Here is a 21,559-nt window from a genome sequence, read left to right as displayed (position 1 = left end):
AGCTTGCAGAATCACCAGAGATGGAATAAACAGACATAACACTTTGCACTGGGTACAGAGAGAAAGTCATGCTTTCCTTTCCCAATTCCCAATATTACAAAAATTTTGGTCTTCACTAGTACTATTCACTTAACAGGCAGAAAACTACCTCTGCAATAAGCAAGGCAGCTGCATACTATTCTAGTCAATAAGAACAGATTATAATCAGGTCCAGCAACCAAAGCTGATGTAAGTAAAGAGCAGGGCCATGCTACCAGGTCCAGAGAGAGGGAAAAGGATTTTCCCTTTCCCACAGCAGTCAGCTGACTCCAGTTCACCTGCCCATGGAACAATACTCTTGTCACTTGGCTGTCATACTGACTCCACCACTGATTTACCATGTAAAAAGGTGTAAAATCTTCACCTATTTTATTAGTCAACCCATTTATAGGAAGGATAATACTGATTTTCTCTACCTAGACTACTTAGTAGTTGCTCATAGTCAATTTGATTAAAAGCTACATTAACTTTGGACAGTGGCAAGATTACTAGATTGATAATACCTCTTCAAATACATTCTTCCTGAAATCCAGATCCTCTTGCAAACTCTGGCACCGATTTTCCAGGTCCACACGCATGAGTGTCTCCTTCTCCAACTGCTTCTTTGCCACAGCATGACCATCTTCAGCCTAGTAAAGAATTTTAAAGATAATTTTGTCTGGATTCCTATCTTCCATCCATAAACCTTTTACAGTCTTCATCTGATGTCTTTGGAGCAGTTACTCATAATAACAAAACTAATGTCAAGTCACCAAATAAAGAAAACCAATCCACACCACCACCAGAAAGAAACACAATAAATAAACAAAAGCCCCAGAAAAAAAAAAAAAAAAGAACCAGTGTGTGTGTGAGTGTGTGTGTTAATTGACATTTAAACCAAGCTTATAAGTTTGCATACCAGCTATTTAAAATGCAGGATTAGTTCAATACATTCTGATACAGGAGCTGAGGATTATTAATTCCTCAAGCACAATATGTTACACTTTCTTTTTCTTGCTAGCATGGTCTCACAGGGTACTCCAGCACAAGTGTAAAATTATACAGGACCTTACAAAGGACAACATTTAATGACTCAAGATATAGAAACATCAGAAATTTTAAAACAAAAGCTTCCGACAACCAAAATGTCTAAACACTGTGTTGCTTTGGTTGTTTTACATAGATTTCTTACAATTTAGTTTTGTATCCAAGAAGGGCAGCCAAAGATTCAGCAGTAAACAAGGTGCATCATTGATGTTCAGAATATAAACTAACTGCAAAGAAAAAAAGGAATTTATGCTACACAGCCTGTGCTGTGCTGAAGCAAGAGCATTCCCTACCATACCTTAGCAAGCTGGGCACGTAGATCAGCCACCTCTGCTTCCAGACTGCGTTTCTCATTCAGGACAGTATTGAGTTCTGCCTCACTTCTATGGAAGAGAACTTCCAGATCCTTGATACGACCCTGAGCCACAGACAAATCTGCATCTTTCTTCTTGTAGCTGGAAAAACAAAAGTACATTATACTTATACATGGGTGCACACGCATCCTGAGCATGTACTGGTTACAGCCACAGGTATTTTGTTACCAGACACCTTTTATCAAGCCCAGCTCACCACTACATGGCTCTTGCAGTATCCTGCAAATGCTGCTGATTATTGACCTGGAACACCCCCAAAATGTGCAGCTGGTACCATGTTCTGCAAATGCATGGCACAGTAAAAAAAATGTCATGGACAGACAAGGGAAAAACAAGAAGGCAACTCTGGCAGCTAAGAGATGGTAATACACACAAGGTATAAACAGTACTTCTTCATCTGGCAGCTACACAGCTGATATCTTTTACTTTAGAGTACAGCCCACAAAGCAAAGTACATGCAATCACCAAAGAGGCCTGAACATCCCCAAGGTTTTATATCTGAGGTGGTCAAGCATTTTCCTCATGATGTATTCCCACAAAAAGCAGTAAAATAAAATAATCCACTATAGAAATGTGGTCATCTTTCAGGAATAAACCAGTATTTCTTCAGCAGTATTCATTATGGGCAAAGCATGTCCGAGTGCTTTAAATATCATTACTTGAGCTGTTATATCCAACTTGCAGATATGATCAAGATTATCTTCCTTCTGCCCACTAAGTAATTTTATCAGTCTTTTCATATAACATAGTGACTTTCTGCAGCTTTTCTCAGCATGTATCATTATGTTATTAAAAAACTGATCTGTTATGTGCTATAATCCTTCCTTGTTGCTGCTTAAGCTCGCTGTTCTAGTCTCACACCACCTGGGACGAAGGGAACAGTTTTATTATTTTTTCTCTTAAGTAACCGCAGACAATTTTTCTCCTGTCCTTTCTTCACACTTCTAATCTATAGTTATGTAGTTTGGACCTGTGGTCCATAAGCTGCTTTAAGGGCCCACAGAAATAAGTTTGAAGAGAATTCCTACTACATATAGGCTTTTAAAAGCTCTGTATTCAATCTGCAACTCCAAATGTGGAAAAAAACTATTATGATTGCAAAGAGAAAAAAAGAAGCTGAAAACCAGTGTTCTAGATTAATACAAACCTTGCTGCCCAGCCCAGATCCTGAAGCTTGGTTCCCAAAATCCTTATCACTTGTACTGTCTTCTTGAATTTCTGATTTGCCTGAATTGGCCAGAATTACTTAATGAAATTATCGGGTATTGGTGGACCCTACACACAGTGGTTTGCCTTTGGCTCGTACAGTGGTTTACCAATGGTTTACATGGTTCAGCATGATGTGCTTCTTTTTCTAAGCTGACATCTTTATTCTGTGATGCATTCAGCTTGTGTTTTCTCTCTGCATTTCATGGTGTGGATCTTAGAATTTGTTTTCATTTAACTGTAACCAATTTTTCTTATCATCAGTCCAATCTGTCACTGTGAATTCTGTTCTGCAACATATGTGCAGTGTCTTCACACTCAGCAGCTTGCTGGAGGCACAGACAAAACATGGCTTGTATTTAAAAGACAGTTATTTAGCAGTAGTCAGAAGGTCACAAGTGCTATGTTACACATGTGCTGTAAAACAAGCCACTGTGCTTGTATCACAACCAATCAGACCTGGGAGCCTTCTGCCTGTACAGGACTCAAAGGGCAAATGCTGCTTCACTCTGATCATGAACAGCAGTATGCGCTCACACAGCCTCCTGCTTCCACCCACCTGCAGAAGCCAGGCAGCAAGAGACTGCTTCCAGGGATGGGAATGAATAAAAGTGTTTGATGTACAGCTTGAACCATAGAGAATTCTTGACAGTGGTAAGTAACTTTGGCCCCCTCAAGGACACTGACAACATGGCAAGCCATTTTAATTTTTATTTTCACGTATAATTTTAGCCTGGTTTATTGCCTTCATGCAAAAACGTGACAGAGGTTTTACAAAGGTACAGCTGCTTTTGGGGGTCTCTGAGATTTTAAAAAGTTCCCACCAGCAGTCAATCCACCTGGTGAGATGTGTCAATGCTTCAAGGAACACCGAGTAACTCTCCAAGTAAGGTAACTCTTGAGAGCTCTTTTTTCCCTAGAAAGAGCCAAGTTTGCTCCAAGGAAAGGTTTCAGTGACCACAGAATCACAGCATTGTTTAGGTTGGAAGGGACCTTAAAGCCCATCTCATTCCAACCCTGTCATGCTCCAAGCCCTTCCAACTTGGCCTTGAACACTTCCAGGACAGGGCAGCTACAACTGCTCTGGGTAACCTGTTCCAGGCCTTCACCCCCTAACAGGGAAGAATTTGTTCCTAATATCAAATCTAAACCTACTGTCTCTCAGTCTCAACCATGCCCTGTTGTTCTGTCCCTACTTATAGCTAGGTAGCAGGCAGAGGAAGCCACAGCATGACATGCACCCCTCTCAGAGCCAGGAGCTCCAGCAGGACTGCTATTACAAGCAAAATGATGGCACCTGACAGACACTGACCTTCAGACCTGGCTTGATCTGGGGAAGAGTGACACTGGCAAAGATAGGAACTCACACCTCATGAACAACAGGACAGGAGACTTTCCTGCACCATGCCATCAGTTACCTCTGTTATCAATGAATGGACCTTATTCACTTCACCAGGTCTGGGTCAACAGTCTCGTGGGAGGGTGGTGTTCTACCCAAACAGAAGTTTTGTGCACCTCACCAGTAAATTAATTATTCCCATCCATACCTCCTCCACTTATCCCCTCCCTCCAGTAGTCAAAAGTTTTGTCAAACAGCTGAAGATGAAAACACAAACACTGGAAGCCATTACACAGCATACAGGATAGAACCATACATGCTACAGAATGAGAATGGCTATTTTTACAATATTTTAATTCTAGATTTAAAAATATGTCCTTACACCTGATACAAACATTTTTAAACAAAAATTAAGCTGTTCCTTACATCATATAAATGGTGTTTGAACATCCTAAAGATATTTAACTTTTTATAAAATGAAACTACCTAACTGCTTTATGAACCTAGTTATGAACTTGGTTCAAAAGAAAAAATTTTACATTCATGAGTTGCATTCAAGTACAAATAGTGGATACATATATGTATGGTAGATGTAAAATACACAGAATCCACAGAATGGATGGAAGGGATCATAAATCTCATCTTGTTTCACCCCTCCCATGGACTGGGACACTTTCCATTAGACCGGGTTGGCTCCAAGCCCCATCCAGCCTGGCCTTGAACACTTCCACATAGCTGTGGGCAGCCCCAGCTGGTTGGATATTATGTTCTTCCCCCAGAAGGTGCTGGGGCATTGAACAGGCTCCCCAGGGAACAATCACAGCCCCAAGGCTTCTGGAGCTCAATGAGAGTTTGGACAAGACTCTCAGGCACACGGTGGGATTTTGGGGTGTCTGTGCATGGCCAGGAGTTGATTTGATGGTTTTTGTGGGGTCCATTCCAGCTCAGGATATTCCATGATTCTGTGATTGAGTGCCTCACCACCCTCACATGGAAGAATTTCTTTCCAATATCGCATCTAATGCTGCCCTATGTCAGTATGAAGCCATTCACCCTTGTCCTACCACTATTGCCTTGTCCCAGTCCTTCTCCCTCTCTTTGGAGCCCCTTTAGGCTTTGGGAAGGGCTCTGAGGCTTCCCTGGAGCCTTCTCTTCTCCAGGTGAACACCCTCAGCTCTCCTACACTGGCTCTAGTGCAGAGGAGGTTCAGCCCTCAAAACACCAGGGCATATGGCCTCCTCTGGACTCACTCCAGTAGCTTCACATTATTCTGATGTTGAGTCTCCAGAACAGAACGCAGTACTCTGGGTGGGCTTGAGGGGGCAAATAACCTCCCTTGACCTGCTGGCCACACTTCTTTTGATGCAGTTCAGGGTTTGATCAGCTTTCAGGGCTGCAAGTGCACATTGTTAGCTCAAATTCAGTTTTTCATCCATTGATACTTGTATCTCCTCAGGGCTGCTCTTGATCCATTCTCCACCCAGCCTGTGTCTGTGATGGGAATGACCCAACACATGCAGAACCTTACACTTGGCCTTGATGAACCTCCATAAGGTTCACACCATAAGGCCTACTCCTCCAGCCTGTTCTCATCTCTTTAGATGGCATCCCTTCCCTTCAATGTATCAACTGCACTACACATGTTTTGGTTGGCTGCTCCTTCTTGTTAGAAGGAAGTGCTTCCTGCCCCATGCCCCCCTCATGCCCTAGTTTCACATTCAGTTTCAGGGTACTCTGGAAGTCTTACTTCCAGAGATGATGAGCTGGTGGCTCCTGAGATAATAGGAGCCAACAGGGAAATACAGTGAAATACTGCCAAGAAATTAAGGGGCATTCATCTAAGAAGACGATACAGCCAACAGTCCAGCTGTTTCTCTATACCAATGTATGCAGGGTGGGCAATTAATTAGAGGAGCTGTAAGTCACTGTGCTGCAGGGAAGCTGCGACCTAGTTGCTGGTAAAACTTGGTGGAACGAATCTCATGACTGGACTTCAACTTTCAACAGCTACAAGCTGTCAAGAATGGATAGGTGAGGAAGGAGGGGTGGAGGGGTTACTCTCCCCAAGAAGTGGATTGAATGTGAAGGGCTGTCTCTAAAAAACTGCCATCAGCATTTTGAAAGCATATGGGTAAGAATCAGAGACCAAGGCAACAATGGGAACCCTTGTGGTTGGCATCTACTCCTGGCTGACTGATCAACTGGAGCCTCTTTGCTCCAGCTACAGGAGGCAGTGCACTCATAGACTCAGCCTGATGTTGGACCTCAACCATCCCAGCATCTGCTGGAAAAGTAGCAGGGTGAGCTGTAGGCAATCGAGGAGGCTGTTGGAGAGGACTGAGGATAGCTTGTCAAGCCAGGTAATAAAAGGCTCTATCAGATGAGATGAGATACTGGACCTGATGGTCATCAACACAAATGAGCCAACCAGTGATGTCAAGACAGGAGGCAGCCTGAGTTGCAGTGATCATGCAGTCCAGGAGTCTGCAGTCCTGAGAGACATGGGTCAAGTGAAGAGAAATGAAGAATGAATTTTAGGAAAACAAACTGCCTACTGTTCAAGGAGTTGGTCAATAGCACCTACTGGGAAACTGCCCTCAGGGACAAGGGAGAAGAACTTTTAGGAAATTTTCTACATCACAAGAGCTCTTGATCCTCAGGACTAGAAGGCAAGAGACCAGCATGGATGAGTTGAGACCAGCAGGTGAAACTAAAAGGCAAGAAGATAATGAAGAGACAGTATTAGTATGGGTTGGTATCCTGGCAAGAGTATGGAGACATTGCCTGGTTGTGAAGGGATAGGGTCAATGAGGCCAAGGTGCAGCTGAAGTCAAACTTGGCAAGGGACACAAGAATAACAATTTTGCAGGTATGTTAGTCAGAAAAGGAAGGTCAAAGCAAGTGTACTTCTTCGATAAACAAGCCTGGCAAAGTGGTTCAGACGAGAAAAACGTTGATATACTCAACAACTATTTTGCCTCAGCCTTCAATGGCAACCTCTCCAGTAGATGGACAACAAAACAGGAACTGGGAAGGCAAAATAGCTCACACTATAAGAAAAGGTTAGGTTTGTGATCACCTGAGAAACCTGAGTCCATGGGACCTGACAAGATGCACCCCAGAGTCCCGAGGAATTGGCTGATGTAGCTGCCAAGCCACTCCCCATGACATTTGAAAACTCATGGCAGTCAGATGAAGGCCCAGGTAAAAGGGAAACATTGCACCCATTTTTCAAAAGGATGGGAAGGAGGACTTCAGGAGTTACTGACCTGCCAGCCACACCTTTGTACCTGGCAGCATCATGGAACAGATCCTCCCAAAAGCTCTGCAAAGGCATACAGAGCACAGGGAAATGATTCAAGACAGCCAGTACAGCTTCTCCAAGGTCTGCTTGACCAACCTAGTGGCCTTCCCTTGTCCACTGATGGAGTCACTTAATTGTGAAAGGGCTATGAATATTGTCTGTCTGGACAATACTTTATAAGGCCTTTGATAAAGTCCCCCCACAAAATCCTTCTCTGACTGCACAGGTAAAATTAGACAAAGGCATCAATGAAGAAAAGTAGCGGGCATATGCATAAACATAAAGAATTTGAAAATTCACAGCTAATTTGACTTTTGTAAAGGAAGGCAAGGAGCGTAAGCAGGGGTAAAAACCCTGCACAGAAGGGCTCTGAGAGGGCCTTATTCCACCTCTGCCTAAAGAGGCCACAGCAAATATGGTTACCACAAAACACTTCTGAGTTCTGTAGCACTCCTACCACTCACTGGGGTTCTTGGGAGACATCTGATGTAAAATACTACCTGGAGCTTACCCTTCTTCACACATCAGCAGCTCAGAAGCACTCAAAATGCAACTGTGTTTGAGAAATTATTCATAAATAAAATACAGAACAAGAGATAGAACACTGTTATGGTACAATAACATCTTGAATATTGGCTGAAGTTCCAATTCTGCAGCTTTCCTTCCCAAGAGGATACACTAAAACAGTAAAAATGACAGAGAGGATAAAATGTTGATTGAAAGCACAAAGCAGCTTCAGGAGTAGAAGCAATTAAGCAGTAAGATGTTTCCACTTGAAAAAAAGAGATCATTAAAGAGAAAGTCCTAGGAGATATGAAGACAAATACAAAAAAAAAGGGATAAATGAACAAATGAAAGGCAGATTGAACAACATGTTTATACAACAGATAGATAAACTCAGAATCTCCTTGCTTTGTCTAAGAACTCCACAAACAGCTGGTCTCAGAATACTGGTCACACTATGAAATGCAAATCCATGATGGCTATTACACAGAATCCAGCTGGACATCACAAAGTCCCTCAGCTGAAGGGAATTGTTGAAGACTGGAAGAGTATTCCCAAGAGCTGTTGCTATGCATGTTACATTCATCTCTTCTCTAGACAAATGGCTTTTCACAGAGATCAATTAACAGGCTAAGTAGACCTTTGGTAAAATTCAATACAAACTGTGAGGGCTGAAGAGCCAGCCAAAGAAGGGCTTCCTGCACTCCCCTGGAGGGCTAATCCCCCAGCCACTGACTTTAGGGCCAGTAAATCACCCCCAGAGGCCTCTGCAGTTCTGTTAATCCCTTGTTCCTCATTGGTCCTCCCCTCATGCTCCACCCCTGAGCCCACATCCCATTGGTTACTGGTTTTGTCCTGCCCCTCATCTTCCCTACATAAGTCCCTGGTTTTCCACAGTTTGGAGAGCTTCTGTTCCTGCTTCCCTTTGCAGAGGTCCCTGCTTTTAATAAAGGCCACGACTCTGTGGAACACCATACAGAGCCCCAGTCTCTTTCTCCATATCACCTGAGAGAAGAAGCCAGAGCTGATTATCACTGGGAGAAGGACGTGCCTGTGCCCCTGAGCCGTCCTTCTCAGGACACTCCTCAGGAAAGTCACAGCACCCTCAGCACCACCCCACCGCAACAAACAACTCTAGAAAAAGCCTTGGGATGCTTCTTGTTGACTTAGTAGGGAAAATTATATCCAATTATCTCAAACACTAAAAATCCCCCAGAAAATATTACCACATTGGTAACACAGTAAGAGAAAAAAATCTAAAATAAATATGTGCCCCAGAATCCAAACCCTGGGAGTTGAATTTGCACTCATACGGAACCCTGGTGTAGCCTTATCTGTCAGTATTTGAACAAGATACAGAAAGACATAAGCAGAAGTGCTTTCTCTTACGTCCATTGCATTGACAGAAAAACCTTGTTCTTTCCTAGACCACAGGTTCTGTCCCAAATCCGTGTGCCCTATCCAAGACTCTTGATGCAGGTTGGTCAGCTGCTTCACAAGTTGAAATTGTGCAAGTAAACAGCTCCAGGAAGGAACTAAACACAGGGTAAGCTTCAGGCACCTTTAGGCACAAACTAGGCCTGATGTTACCACCTCCAACCATACCCTTTGGCTTCCCTGGAGTATCTTCAGTGCCTTCAGGGCTTTCCATGCTCACAAACTCAGGCTTTGGCAGGAAAAAAAAAAGAAATGGGGAATCTGCTAATAAACCAGGAGGCTGACTGTGATCCTATGTTGCAAGGGAAGTCTATTTAATCTCCTGTCCCAGCAACCCAATGTATTCCAAGCAAACAAAAGAATGGCAGTGTTTGGGATCGCTCCTGGCCAGACTGTGCTGGCATTCTTAAATCTCTCCTCTGTTATGAGCTTGAAAGAGAGGGAGAGGCAATAGTAGTGAATATAAACTTATGCAATAACCTACTCTTCCACTACACAGTTCTCAAAGCAAGTTTGGTCTGAGATGTGGTAATCACATATTCTCTGAACAGAAAGAGACTTACTTCTCTCCAAGGATTTTCCTGAGAAGCTATGAGAAAGCTCAGAGAAAACAATTCTTATCTTAATCTCTGCACCTGTAGTTGTGCACATGTGGAATGTGTTACAGAGATCGTTTACCAAAAGGTAGTTTCCTAATTGGACTCTGGTGATGGTGCTTTGCTTCATTGACCAATTGGATCCACGTGTGTGTATTGGACTGTCTGGCAAGGGTGAAAGGTTTTTAATACAGTGTAGTGTAGAGTAGTATAGCTTAATAAAGCATTTGATCAGCCTTCTGCAATCATGGAGTCAATGCTCATTATTCCCCGTCCAGGGGCCCACTGCTACAATACTGAGAGAAGCACCATCTGACTGTCAGCTTCAGTAATGAGCTAGATGTCAAGTGAACACTGCAAATCAGACAAAAAATTCAAAGTTTCACTTATGAGGGTCATATTTAAAATCTGGCCACATCACAAGCTAGACACCCCACAAACACTCCAAGAACATTACCAGCATCTCAATGGACTGGAAGGAATTAAGTAGAAGAAACTCTGACGCTGAGGAATTCGACTCTATTGCTATGAACTGTAAACACAGAGAGAAACCCAGAAAACCAGGTTCTTTTTCCTCATCTATTGCAGAAGACAAGCAAACAAAAAGCTGAAGTTAGTTTGGTCATTGAAGTGACTGGTAAGGGGCAACTCAGTTGTCCAGACAACGGTTGAGGGGGGTGATCCAAGGGAAAACACTATCTCCATCACTTTACATGCACAATTTCCCACCACAAAGTATTTTGTACAATCTCTTAGGGCTATCAAAAGTCTAAAGAACAGGAATCAACTGGATTCTCATTATCTGCCAAGTCAAGATACTTCTTACAAGGATACCTTAATCAAAACAGAGAAATATGAGAGGTGAACCAAATTCCCAGTTACTACTATTGCTCTCTTATGGGGCTTGCTTTAAAAGCCAAGCAAGAAGAGTACCTGCTATCACAAGATGAGAGAGACAACCTTAAAGTCCATGTGCCATGCACATGCCAACTGCCATGCAAAATACACTATCCAAAATAAATGCCAAGACTGCTGGCCTGAGGCTTTGAAGAGAATACACAGTTCCAACAGGAACATCCCAGTAGGGCTGGGTGGGATTCACCTCACTGCACTTCAGGGGTTTTACTGCTGACCTAGTTACCAGAGGAGTTTGTCATGGTTAACAAAAGCTGAGCGAACCAAGTCCACAAATACCAGCACACAGCTTGCCTGACCACATGCAGAGCTATGGTATTGGCTGTACTTCAACAGACTTTACACCAACTCAAATGCAGATGCTTACACTATCACTATTTCATGTCTGGACAGACGTTTTAGGGCAAATTCCAAAAATATCTCCAATGGATGACTTTAAAAAAAGGGCCCAGCAGAGAAAATGAGTATCCAGTGATATAGCAAAATTTACAGAGAAAATGTGAAATACTTTATCATAAATTAAATAGATAGTCAGAAAAAAAAAGACAGGGAAGGGAAACACTTAAGTCCTTTTATAACCACTTAGTTGCAAATGAAGAGATGAGAGACTTACAGTAAGTCTTAGTGGCACTGCCACATTAAAACCTATTTAATGGCTGACAACATTGATGAACAGGTGATGTACATAATGACCTGCTCAGGAAAAATCTGTAATTCCCAAATCTTATATATTAAAATAGGTAGCAAAATTCAATTAGAAGCAAAAATTTATTTTTCCACTACATATATTAATTTTTAAATGAAGTTTCTACTGCTAAACAGTATTTGATAACAAATAATTCCCATGGGAATTGAAATAATGAATTCTACTTGGTTTCAGGAACTAGTTTATTATGCCAATTCTCTGTGATACAAACTGAATGGCAGTTTAAAAAAATTTAGTCAGTACAAGGCCTTCTCCCAGCACATTTACATTGTAGCTTCATGTCTTCTCAAGGCAACACTGCTTCCATATTCCCAAACTGCTCAGGGCCAAGCCCTTCCCTTTTCTTCCATTTCTCCCATCACTCATACAGTGAACCAGACAATAAAAATCATTAATGAACCCTCCTTGGATGGATCAGTTTTAATCTAGATCTCTTTCTCAATCCAGTTTACCAAACAGCTGCACACATGCACATTCAAGTAAGGGGAGGCAGGACAGGACAAAGCAGGTACAGCCATTTGATGAGTCTCACATCACATGACATTCATCTAATATTTACAAATACACTTGTGTATATACTGCTGGAATTATGTGCTCTGACCAGCTGTACCAGCAAGCTGAAGGATTTTCCCTCTGACAAACCTGTATCTTCTCATGGATCTGCTTCCAGGAGGTGTTTGAAGAAGCATCATCAGTATCATTTCCACAGCAAATATTGCCCATTCTAATTGAAAGAAAAGAAATTTAATACCCTCCTCACCTTTTATTGAACTCCTCAAGTTCTGCTCTCAGTTTTCCTATTTCAATTTGTAATCTAGCCCTCTCCTTGGCAGTTTCATCCAGAACTCTTCGAGCATCAGCCAGTTCAGACTCATAGAGACTCTTGATTCCACTCACCTAAGGGGAAAAAAAAAGTATTTGGGTGTATTTGTATTTGTGCATTGTAAAAGTATTGTAAAAGTATTTGTGCGTTGTAACATCACAACAACTATCAAAGAACTGAAACATAGGACGAGGTTACACACAAGTTTCTTTGAAAAAGGGTGTATGATATGATTTCTGCCATTTAAGAATATTCTATACTGAACATTTTCAATTAACAAGCAACCCAAAGATTTCGTTTTTATTACCAATGCAACAAATACTATGTTTGAAATGTCCAAACCTTCCCAAGAGATAAACTGAACAAGATCAGTGCACCTTGCAATCTTAACTTCAATTATTTGCCCTTATTCCCAATACTGCTGCTGTGGAATACAAGCCCAAGGACACATTTTGACTTGGCTGTTCTTCCACTACAAAGGGTCTGAAACCACATGAACTACAGAAATGTGAACTGTTCAGAAATGAGCTTCCACTCTTGTTCTCTATCTCAGAGGATAAAGAACTACAGACTTCTTCCTGTCCCAAAATAACCTATCATATAATCAGTAATACAGACTGCATGAGGCACCTTGAAGTCTGCTATATCTTTATATTTTTTATAAGACAAGATTATTTGAAAGTTATATCAGACAGCTAAAATGTACAGACCATGTAAGATTGCTACTTTTGCTTCTGTGAAAGGATGCCAGAACAACTTTCATAGAGTCAGAGAATATGCTGAGTTAGACCTGTCAAGAGCATCGAGAGTCCAACTCCTAGCCCTGCACAGGGCACCCCATCAATCCTACACTGTGCCTGAGAGTGTTCCACAAATGCTCCCTGAGCTTGGTGCTCTGAGCACTTCCCCGGGGAGCCTGTCCAGTGCCCAACCACCTCCTGGGAAAAAACCTTCTGACATCCAACCTAAACCTCCCCTGACTCAGCTCCATGCTGTTTCCTCAAGCTCTCTCATTGGTCATGAGAGTGTACAGGCTGGTCCTGCCTCTCATGAGGAGGCTGAAGACTGCATTGAGGTCTCCCCTCAGTCTCCTCCAGGCTGAACAAACCAAGTGCACTCAGCAGCTCCTCATACACCTTCCCCTCTAGACCATTCCCCATCCTTGTGGCCCTTCTTTGGAGCCCCCTCTACTAGCTTAATGTTTTTTTATACTGTGGTGCCCAAAACTGCCCTCAGAACTCAAGGTGACACTGCTCCAGTGCAGAGCAGAGAGACACAATCCCCTCCCTCACTCAGCTGGCCTGATGCCCCTACGGACACGGTTGGCCATCCCGGCTCCAGGGCACTGCTGACTCGGATCCAACTTGCCATCAGCCAGAACCCCATGGCCCCTTTCTGTAGCCTCTCTTCAGCCTCTCCTTCCCCAGTCCATCCACACAGCCATGGCTGCCCCATCCTAGGGGCAGCATCTAGCACCTGTCCTTGTTAAGCTTCACATGGTTGGCGATTTCCTATCTCTCTGGTTGGTCAGCATTTCTCTGGAGGGCCCCTCTGCCCTTGCAGGTCTTGACAGCTCCTCCCAATTTAATGCCATTGGCAAACGTTCTTAGAATCCCTCTGAGTCCTGCATCCAAGGATCACTGATGAAGATGTTGATGGGCTGAGGTTGGAGACCCGTGGCACTCCACTTGCGACCAATGTCAGCCTGATGTCCCTCCATCACTATAACCCATTGTGCCCAACTTGTGAGCCAGTTCCTCACCCAGAGTGTGACAGGGTTATCCAGCTTTATGCTGGACATTTAGTCAGGTGGATCCTGCCTCTCTGAAGCAGTTGTGAATCCTGAAAGACAGTTCCATGGTCAAAGAATCAAAGAATGAGTTGGGTTGGAAAAGACCTTAAAGCCCATCTCATTCCACCCCCTGCAATGTGCAGGATCACCTTCCACTTTCCCTGGTTGTTCCAAGCCTCAGTCTGGCCTGAACACTTCCAGGGATGGGGCAGCCACAGCTTCTCTGAACAGAGCAGAGGTGCAGAATCTCCCCTCCCCTGCTGCCCACACTGGGAGCTCAGCCCATCACAGAGGTGGTTTCTGGCAGCTAGTGCCAATGGTAGGAGCAGGTTCAGCCCCTCACCCACCAACACCCCCAAGTCCGTCTTCCCAGAGGAACTCTCAATTCCATCTCCACCCAGCCTAAATTTCCACCTGGGGTTTGTTGGTTTGTTGTAGAATCCAAAAACCTGTTGCCAACAGCAGTTGTGTAATCCAGAGTTGATCTACAGGATCTGCTTGGCTATCCTCAAGCCCTTCACTCTCCACACACCACCTCTGCTTTGATGCCAATGTCTTTCCATTCCTCCCTAGGAATGGAAAATGTGACCCTGTCTCCCCAAATTATTATAACTTTGAAATAATGGGACTTTCAGGCAAAGGTATGAGAAAAGGAGTAAAGTTCTTTAGTAGTATGTTTACGTATAACAAGGCAAACAACAGCAGCAGCAACAACAAACAGAACCACAGCCCCAGCCCCAAGCACAGCCCCAGTCCCGGCCTCTCTCGGCACTTTCCCCTTTGGTGCAGTTCCGGGCACAGCCGGCAGGGGCGCCGGCGGCTCCCGGCCGGGCAGGGCAGGTGCGATGATTCCCCTGCGCCTGCAGGGGGCGCTGTGGCGCCTGCCGGCCGCCTCTCCACACGGCAATGGCGGCTGAGAGAGAAGGGGCTTTCTTTGCAAACCCTCAGTGGGCAGCCGGTCTCAGCGCCACTTGGGAAGCTGAATGGCCTGGAGCAGGAACTTCAGAGCAGCAAGCTGGAACAGCAGCAGTAGGCACACCCAGAGTGGCAAACACAGTGTAGCAAAACTCAGGAGCTGTGCCAGGAGAGGCAGGGATCAGGCAGACCCGGGAGACACCCCCTCAGAGGGGCTCAGGGTTCCAGGTTTTCCCCGGGGGACCCGAGCAGATGATTAGGGTCCTTCCCAGTAAGGTCGGGTGTTGAAAAGGTCACAGTTCAATGGCGGCTCTTATAAGCAAAGGCTCACCCTTGGTAGTAGAAGCAGTGCAGGACAGAACTTCGTGGTGGCAGCGAATTCTCCCTGCAGTAGCAGCAGCCCAACTGTCTGCCTTCCGACCCCGAGAGTCAGTCCCTGAGCCCCCAGCCAAAATCTCAGAGTGTCTCTGACCTTCTCAAGAGAAAGTCCCCCACCACAGGGACTGCAGCCACCTGCACACCCTCCCCACATCTTGGCCACATCCTTTGTCTTTCTCAAGTATCTATAGTTCCAGTCTCTTTGGCAACAAATGGGAGAAAAATTCCACCAGAGAAAGAAAAGGGAAAACAACAACAAAACAAACAAACAAACAAAATAAAATCCCAAAAAAAGCCAAACCAAAAAAACCCCAAACAAAACCCACCCCTAACCTCCAACGATCACCCAGAGCCATGTAGTTATGTTTGATACTCTTCAGGTCCGTCTTGCTACTAGCACTGGACCCTTTATTGAAGAGCAGAAGGGATGAAACTCATTTGGCCCTGTGAGCTTCAGCAGTCTCTCTACAATGTCCAGAATACAAGCCCCAGGAAGCAGCAACAAACCTTCCCAGATGACAGGTTAGGCCAGCAAATGGGTCCCTCAGCTGTGAAAATGGAAACCCCATCTGAAGTCAACAGAAAAACCCTAAAATGTTCAGCACAAAACAAAAGGACATGCTGCAGCCCAATCCACTTCATGTCCATGCGCCCAAGCGTAAATCTTCCTTCACAGAGGGCAACCTAGACACCCTTATTGCACCACAAATGTGCTTTCACTTTTTTACCCTCTCTTCTGCTGGCAAAAGAGCTTGTGAGTTGTAATTGGGCAATGCAGGGAACAAGGAAATAGAAAAAGAAAACAGAGATGCTTCCATAGCAGACTGAAAGACACAGCTGCCAGATGCTCTCACCTACCTGTGCTGGGAGCATTCAAAGCTCACTAGGTAGTGGGTCAAGGGCAGATACACTGACACAGACCCTCCCAAAGCAACCCCACTTGAGAAAAGCTGCAAGGTGTCACTCAGTGAAGACTTGAAACACGTCAAGAAGGCACTGAACCAACATGCTAGGCAAGAAACATGTTCCAGCCAACCACAAGTGACTCCAGACAAATTTGCTGAGGAAACGTTAATCTCATAAGAATACATTAACATGCAAAGCACAAGTGTATTCCCACCAAGTGTGGCTCAGCATGTTCTAATTTAGCCAGTTATACACTGACAAAGGACTGCCAGTCAGCTATGGTTCAGGCCCACCAAAAATATCAGTCAAGTTCTCAAGAATAACGAAGATGTGTGTTATGTCACCTCCCAGATGACACCTACAGTGCCAGAAAACCATTTAACCCAATATTTTAGAGGATGCAACTTGAGTGACCGACCCAATGTCCACAGCAGCATCTAAGTATGTATTTTGCAGGTGACAACTAGGCAACACCAGACCTTCATATCCTGGTCAGGACAGTAGCTCTGGCCACCACACATGGTGCACACGAAGGGCATGGTAGCTCCAACACCGGCAGGTAAGAGGAAACCATGTGAGATTGCAGCCACGTGCACTCACACCCACAGAGATGGGAAGACACGAGTGAAGAGGGAACCCCACAGATCCTCTTTTTGTTACAAGGGCAACTGCTGTCAGCAGCTGAGGCTCCCGAGGATCTTATTTTTCTAATTCTCCTTTGAGGGGGTGAGCACAGTGGGATGTCCTCAGAACAGTGCAGTAATCCCTCCTGTCCCCATCAAAACATCTGTTCCAGAAGGCTACAACCATAAGCACTGCAGAAGAGGGCAGGGAGTCAGTAAAACAGAACTGAGGAGAGCTCTAGGATTGTTCTCTTAGCTCTTCCAGTATGTCCCCTCCCAGCCTCGCAAATCAGATTATTGCAACAGTGACCCCAACATAGTGAGAATAGCATCAGTCATGTACTAAGGATGTAGAAAAACAACGGGATGAGCTCAATTTCTCTTCTGTCACAGGCTAACTTACACAAGGGCAGTGATGGAGGAAAGCAAACAGAGAAGGAATGAGGACAGTTAGAGGTTCCCTCAGCCACATCTGCAAACTTTTTTTTTGCATTTGTCTGAGGGCTTACAGTATACACTTTTTATTTGTCTAGGTGCCTACTGCATACAAGTAAAGCAGCATTGGAAAAGGTTAGGAAAAAGGCTATAATTAATAAAGAACTAAAGATTAATCAACTGCAAAGCTCCTTTTCTCTGCTGTTAAGAGATGGCAGCCCTGTGTTCATCAAAAAGAACAGGAATTGTATTGTTCTAAGACCATGCTGAGACTGCCACACAAACAGCTGCTTTCTGCAATCTTGTTCAAATTGGTAGTTGAAACAACGAGGAAAAAGAACATCCTGATCAGCTGATGATTAAAGAATCTCTGGCAGAACAATAACTACACTCCTTGCCCGATCAGCATCAGTAGAACTTCTCTCATCCAGAAGACACCACCCTAAACCAGAACTTTGAGCACAGAGCAAAACTGTTCCCATACACGCAGGGTTGGGGCAGGGGGTGTCAGGAATGGTCACCCATTACTCAGGACATGTCATGTCAGTAAGTAACAGTCTCTGCCAGCTCAGGTATGGTCACTGTGGGATACTTGAGTGACAAGCAAAGAACAAACATCTCTCTAACCATGATAACCATGGTTCTGTATACTGCTTGCCACAGCTGTCCTTAACTTTGAGAAATCCACCTTTGATCATGGACCTCATCATCTGCTCTCTAGGCAAAAGTCTCAGGTAGTAACCAATAGCCCATTGGTGAGCAGTGCTTCCTGTCTGCTTCCCACAATGTGCACGATACCACCTACCACAGTGGCAGGTGACATCTTCTGCCATAACCAAAGAAAAGCCAAAAATAACAGAATATTCAATTAGCTTTTATAAATAGTAAATAAGATCAGACTTAAATTTACACACTGTTGAGGACAACAAACGGGAATTTGCATTTTGAACACTGTGGAAAAAGAAAATAGTCTCCTATAAGCATGCAGAGCTTAGATGCTTACATATATAAAGATTTAATAATCTTTAAATCTTTCTCTCTTTGCAGAGAGAACAGTATGCAAATTTCACTGGACTATGTTTAACTGTGCTTCTACACAGAAGTTAGAGCTGCTTTGGGGTTTGTTTGGGGGGAGGTTGTGGGATTTGGAGGGTTTATTTTTAATTAATATCTTATTTCACACTACGCCTAATAATTTTATGAAGGCAAATTCCAACAGTTAATAATTGTTGGAATTTGCTGAATTGCCAGCAGAAAATCCAATTTACTAGGTTGGTCCCAAAAGTGAAAGGACAGGATTCTCCCATTCAAGTAAATAGAAAATCTGACAACTCTGTGAAGGCTTACTGCTTCCACAGTCCTAAACCAATGTCCACTGCCCAGCACTAAAACACTAAAACTACAAGTTTCCTTCTGTGGACATATGTAAAGAATAAATAAACCTTCCTAAAGGGATGAGGAAAGTACTTAGCAAAGGTGGTCCAGAGACAAGCCAAAGCATCAGTGCCAAAGAAGAGCTTGATAAATCCTGAAGAAGTTTGTTATGTCTGAGGATTAAGACCTTTCTGAAGTCTGGATGAAAAAAAGAGAGGCAGAAAGCTCAAAGTAACCAAAAGGCTCCTATTCTCAAGTTTATTTTCTGATTACTGCATCAGAATACTTTTCAGAATTGCTCACACGGTACACTGTTACAAACTGGTTTAAACTCATGTTAAAAGTCCAATGAAATTATATCAATGCTGTCTGCTTGTCCTCTTACTCCTGCCATGAATAGAATTACATTCTCACTCTTGCATTTCAAAGGGATAGTCCTTCTAGACTCCAGCGATCTACAGCTTAGAAGTTTCCTAAATTAGGTGTGTTTATTTTGTTTATAGCATGATTTCACACGGTAAGTTATGCTTCATGCTTAGAAATAGCTAGCGATTTTGAAAGCATGGAAGTTACAATGTATCATTAAGTGATACAAAGGGACTTTAAAGGTACTCTGGTTTGGGCATACATGCACTGATTGCACGTACTCCAAACCATCCCCAAATAAGACATTATAACATCTGCTCTACCTAAACAAAATTAAATCAAATCCTCCTCCCAACACCCCGAGTATCATCAAATCAGCATCTCAAGGGGTGAAAAAAGGAAAAAGAACAACAAAATTTAAAAGCTACACAGTGGCACAGCGATCCATCACATCCCAGAAGTGACAGTCCAGGCTGTTTATTGATAGACTTTCCACAGCACCTTAACATCATCTCAGTGGTGGGACACCGCACCTTGCTGAGGGGGTTTGGGCTTGCCCAGGACGGGACTGTCCCCAGTGTGTCACTGACTACATCCTTCCGCCACAGGGGAAGGAGAGTACCGCGGAAAGCAGACGCCACAGAACAGGGAAAAGCAAAGCTTAGGAAAAAAATCAAGCAGTTTTGCTTCCAAAATTCGAGGAAACAAATCAGAGTCACTTACACGGACTTGATTCCGAGTATTTACGGAGTCTGTAAAAGATTTCCTACGGTCAGAGGCAAAGCCAGCCCAAACCTTTTCAAATCTCCCACCCCACTGCATCAGCCGTCAAGACAGAGGCCGTAGGGGACACTCAACAAGCCGGTACCAGAGTACGCGTGTGCTGTGGGCGCGGGGCATTGGAGGACTCGGACTGCACGCGACCCCGGCCGAGCCCCGCCCGCGGCCAAGGGACCCGCAGCGGGTTCGCGCTGCGGCCCGGCCGGCGCGGGAGCCGCCAGTCCCGCCTGCAGCGCCGTGTCCGCCCCGCTCCGCTCCCGCCACCGGCACGGGCTCCTCCCCGTGCCGAATCCCGGCCTCAGACGCCTCCAGTGTGTCGCCAGTAGCCCCTCAGCGCGACACCGCGGCCAGAGAGCCCCCGGCCGCCCCGAGGGGTCGCGCGGGTAGGTGCTGGGTCTTCACGGCCCCCGCTCCCCGCGCGGCGGACGGGCATGGCGCGGCGGCCACACGGAGCCGCCACAGCGCACCGCGCGGGGAACGGGCGGGAGCTGGCCGGGCGAGTCCCGGGCCGCGGACCCGCCCCGGGACGGACGGCGTGGGGCGCCACAGGAATAGTCGCTGCTCGCCCCCAACTCCGGCCGTACCTCCCGGGTGGTGACCTCCTCCTTCTCCGATATCTTCAGCAGCAGTCGGTCGTTCTCCAGCTCCAGTGCCCGCACACGGTCAATGTAAACGGCCAGGCGGTCATTGAGCTGCCGCAGTTCCTCCTTCTCCTGCAGCCGGGAGATGCGGGTCGGCGACAACGGGGTCCCGCCGGGAGTGCCGCGGCTCGGAGTGCCTGACATGGCGCTGGGCTGGCGGGCGGGCGGGCAGCGACTCATTCAATCCCGCCGCACCGGGGGAGGGAGCGCTAAGATGGCGGGCGGGCGGCCCCTTGCGCCGCGGCGCCGCCTGGGACATGCAGTCCCGGCGCCAAGATGGCCGCGGACGGCAGTAGCGGCTGCCATTTTGCGCCCGATCGGGGCTTGCGGGTGCCGTACGGGCTGCGTGTCAAGGACAGAACCGGGCTGGGGCCTGTTCTGAAGCGAAGAGGTTTTGGTGGCAACTGCGGAAGAGACCGGAGCCACCAAGAGGACTGAGCTTCACCCGCTCCTGGCGGAGCAGCAGCCTGGATCCCGCGCGGGGCTCAGGCCTGTGGGTTGACGGGTTCCCTGAAAGGGTGGGTTTGTGTGTTTTCACTGGAGCTCCCTAAAATGTCGTCCACAGCCGCCTGTACACTGTGTGATGTTGCCCTTCTTTGCTGTCGGCTCTGCACAGGCCAGGGTCCAGATCTGTGCTGAAATGGAGAAAACATGGATTGGACGTACCCAGGGTCGTCCTGGTTGATATTTTTAGGAGTGCCTAAAGAGATGTTTTTTGGCTACGTAGTCAAACTTTGTATAAACTAAAATTCACTGAGAAGTTGTCTGTTCCTGAATATTTGGAGCAGTATTTTCCCCCAAAACCTCAAATTCTGTCAATTCTTGCACATTAACTAGTATAAACTAGATTACCATTCCCAAAAGCTGTTCCTGGTCTTGTGCCTTTCAGCTGAGGGAGCTGAAGGGAGGGCTGAGAAAAAGGAGAAGTTGAAAAAACAGACTGAAAAGTCTGTCATCTGTATGAAGAGCAAAGAGAAAAAGTAGCAAGAGCATTATGCAGAGGTGGGAGTATAGGTGTGGATAGAGAAACCAGAAAGACAGCAAGAAAATACAGAATACAATGTGAAAACTTAGGGACCC

General features: G+C 45.3%; 1 protein-coding gene across 1 annotated transcript in view; it reads right to left on the bottom strand.

Annotated features, from left to right (window-relative positions):
• The window catches only part of LMNB2 (lamin B2), a 36,387-nt gene extending 15,728 nt beyond the window's left edge, over positions 1–20,659 (bottom strand). Inside the window, exons 1-4 of the mRNA XM_036399339.2 lie at positions 20,423–20,659; positions 12,207–12,343; positions 1,364–1,520; positions 543–668 (exon numbers count right to left, since the gene is read on the bottom strand). Coding sequence (XP_036255232.1) covers positions 543–668; positions 1,364–1,520; positions 12,207–12,343; positions 20,423–20,659 — 657 coding nt within the window. The remainder of the gene's footprint in view (positions 1–542; positions 669–1,363; positions 1,521–12,206; positions 12,344–20,422) is intronic.
• Positions 20,660–21,559: the final 900 nt, after the last annotated feature.

Source organism: Molothrus ater, chromosome 26, assembly GCF_012460135.2.
Source record: "Molothrus ater isolate BHLD 08-10-18 breed brown headed cowbird chromosome 26, BPBGC_Mater_1.1, whole genome shotgun sequence".
Lineage (NCBI taxonomy): Eukaryota > Metazoa > Chordata > Aves > Passeriformes > Icteridae > Molothrus > Molothrus ater.
This window is presented reverse-complemented; position numbering and strand designations above follow the sequence as displayed.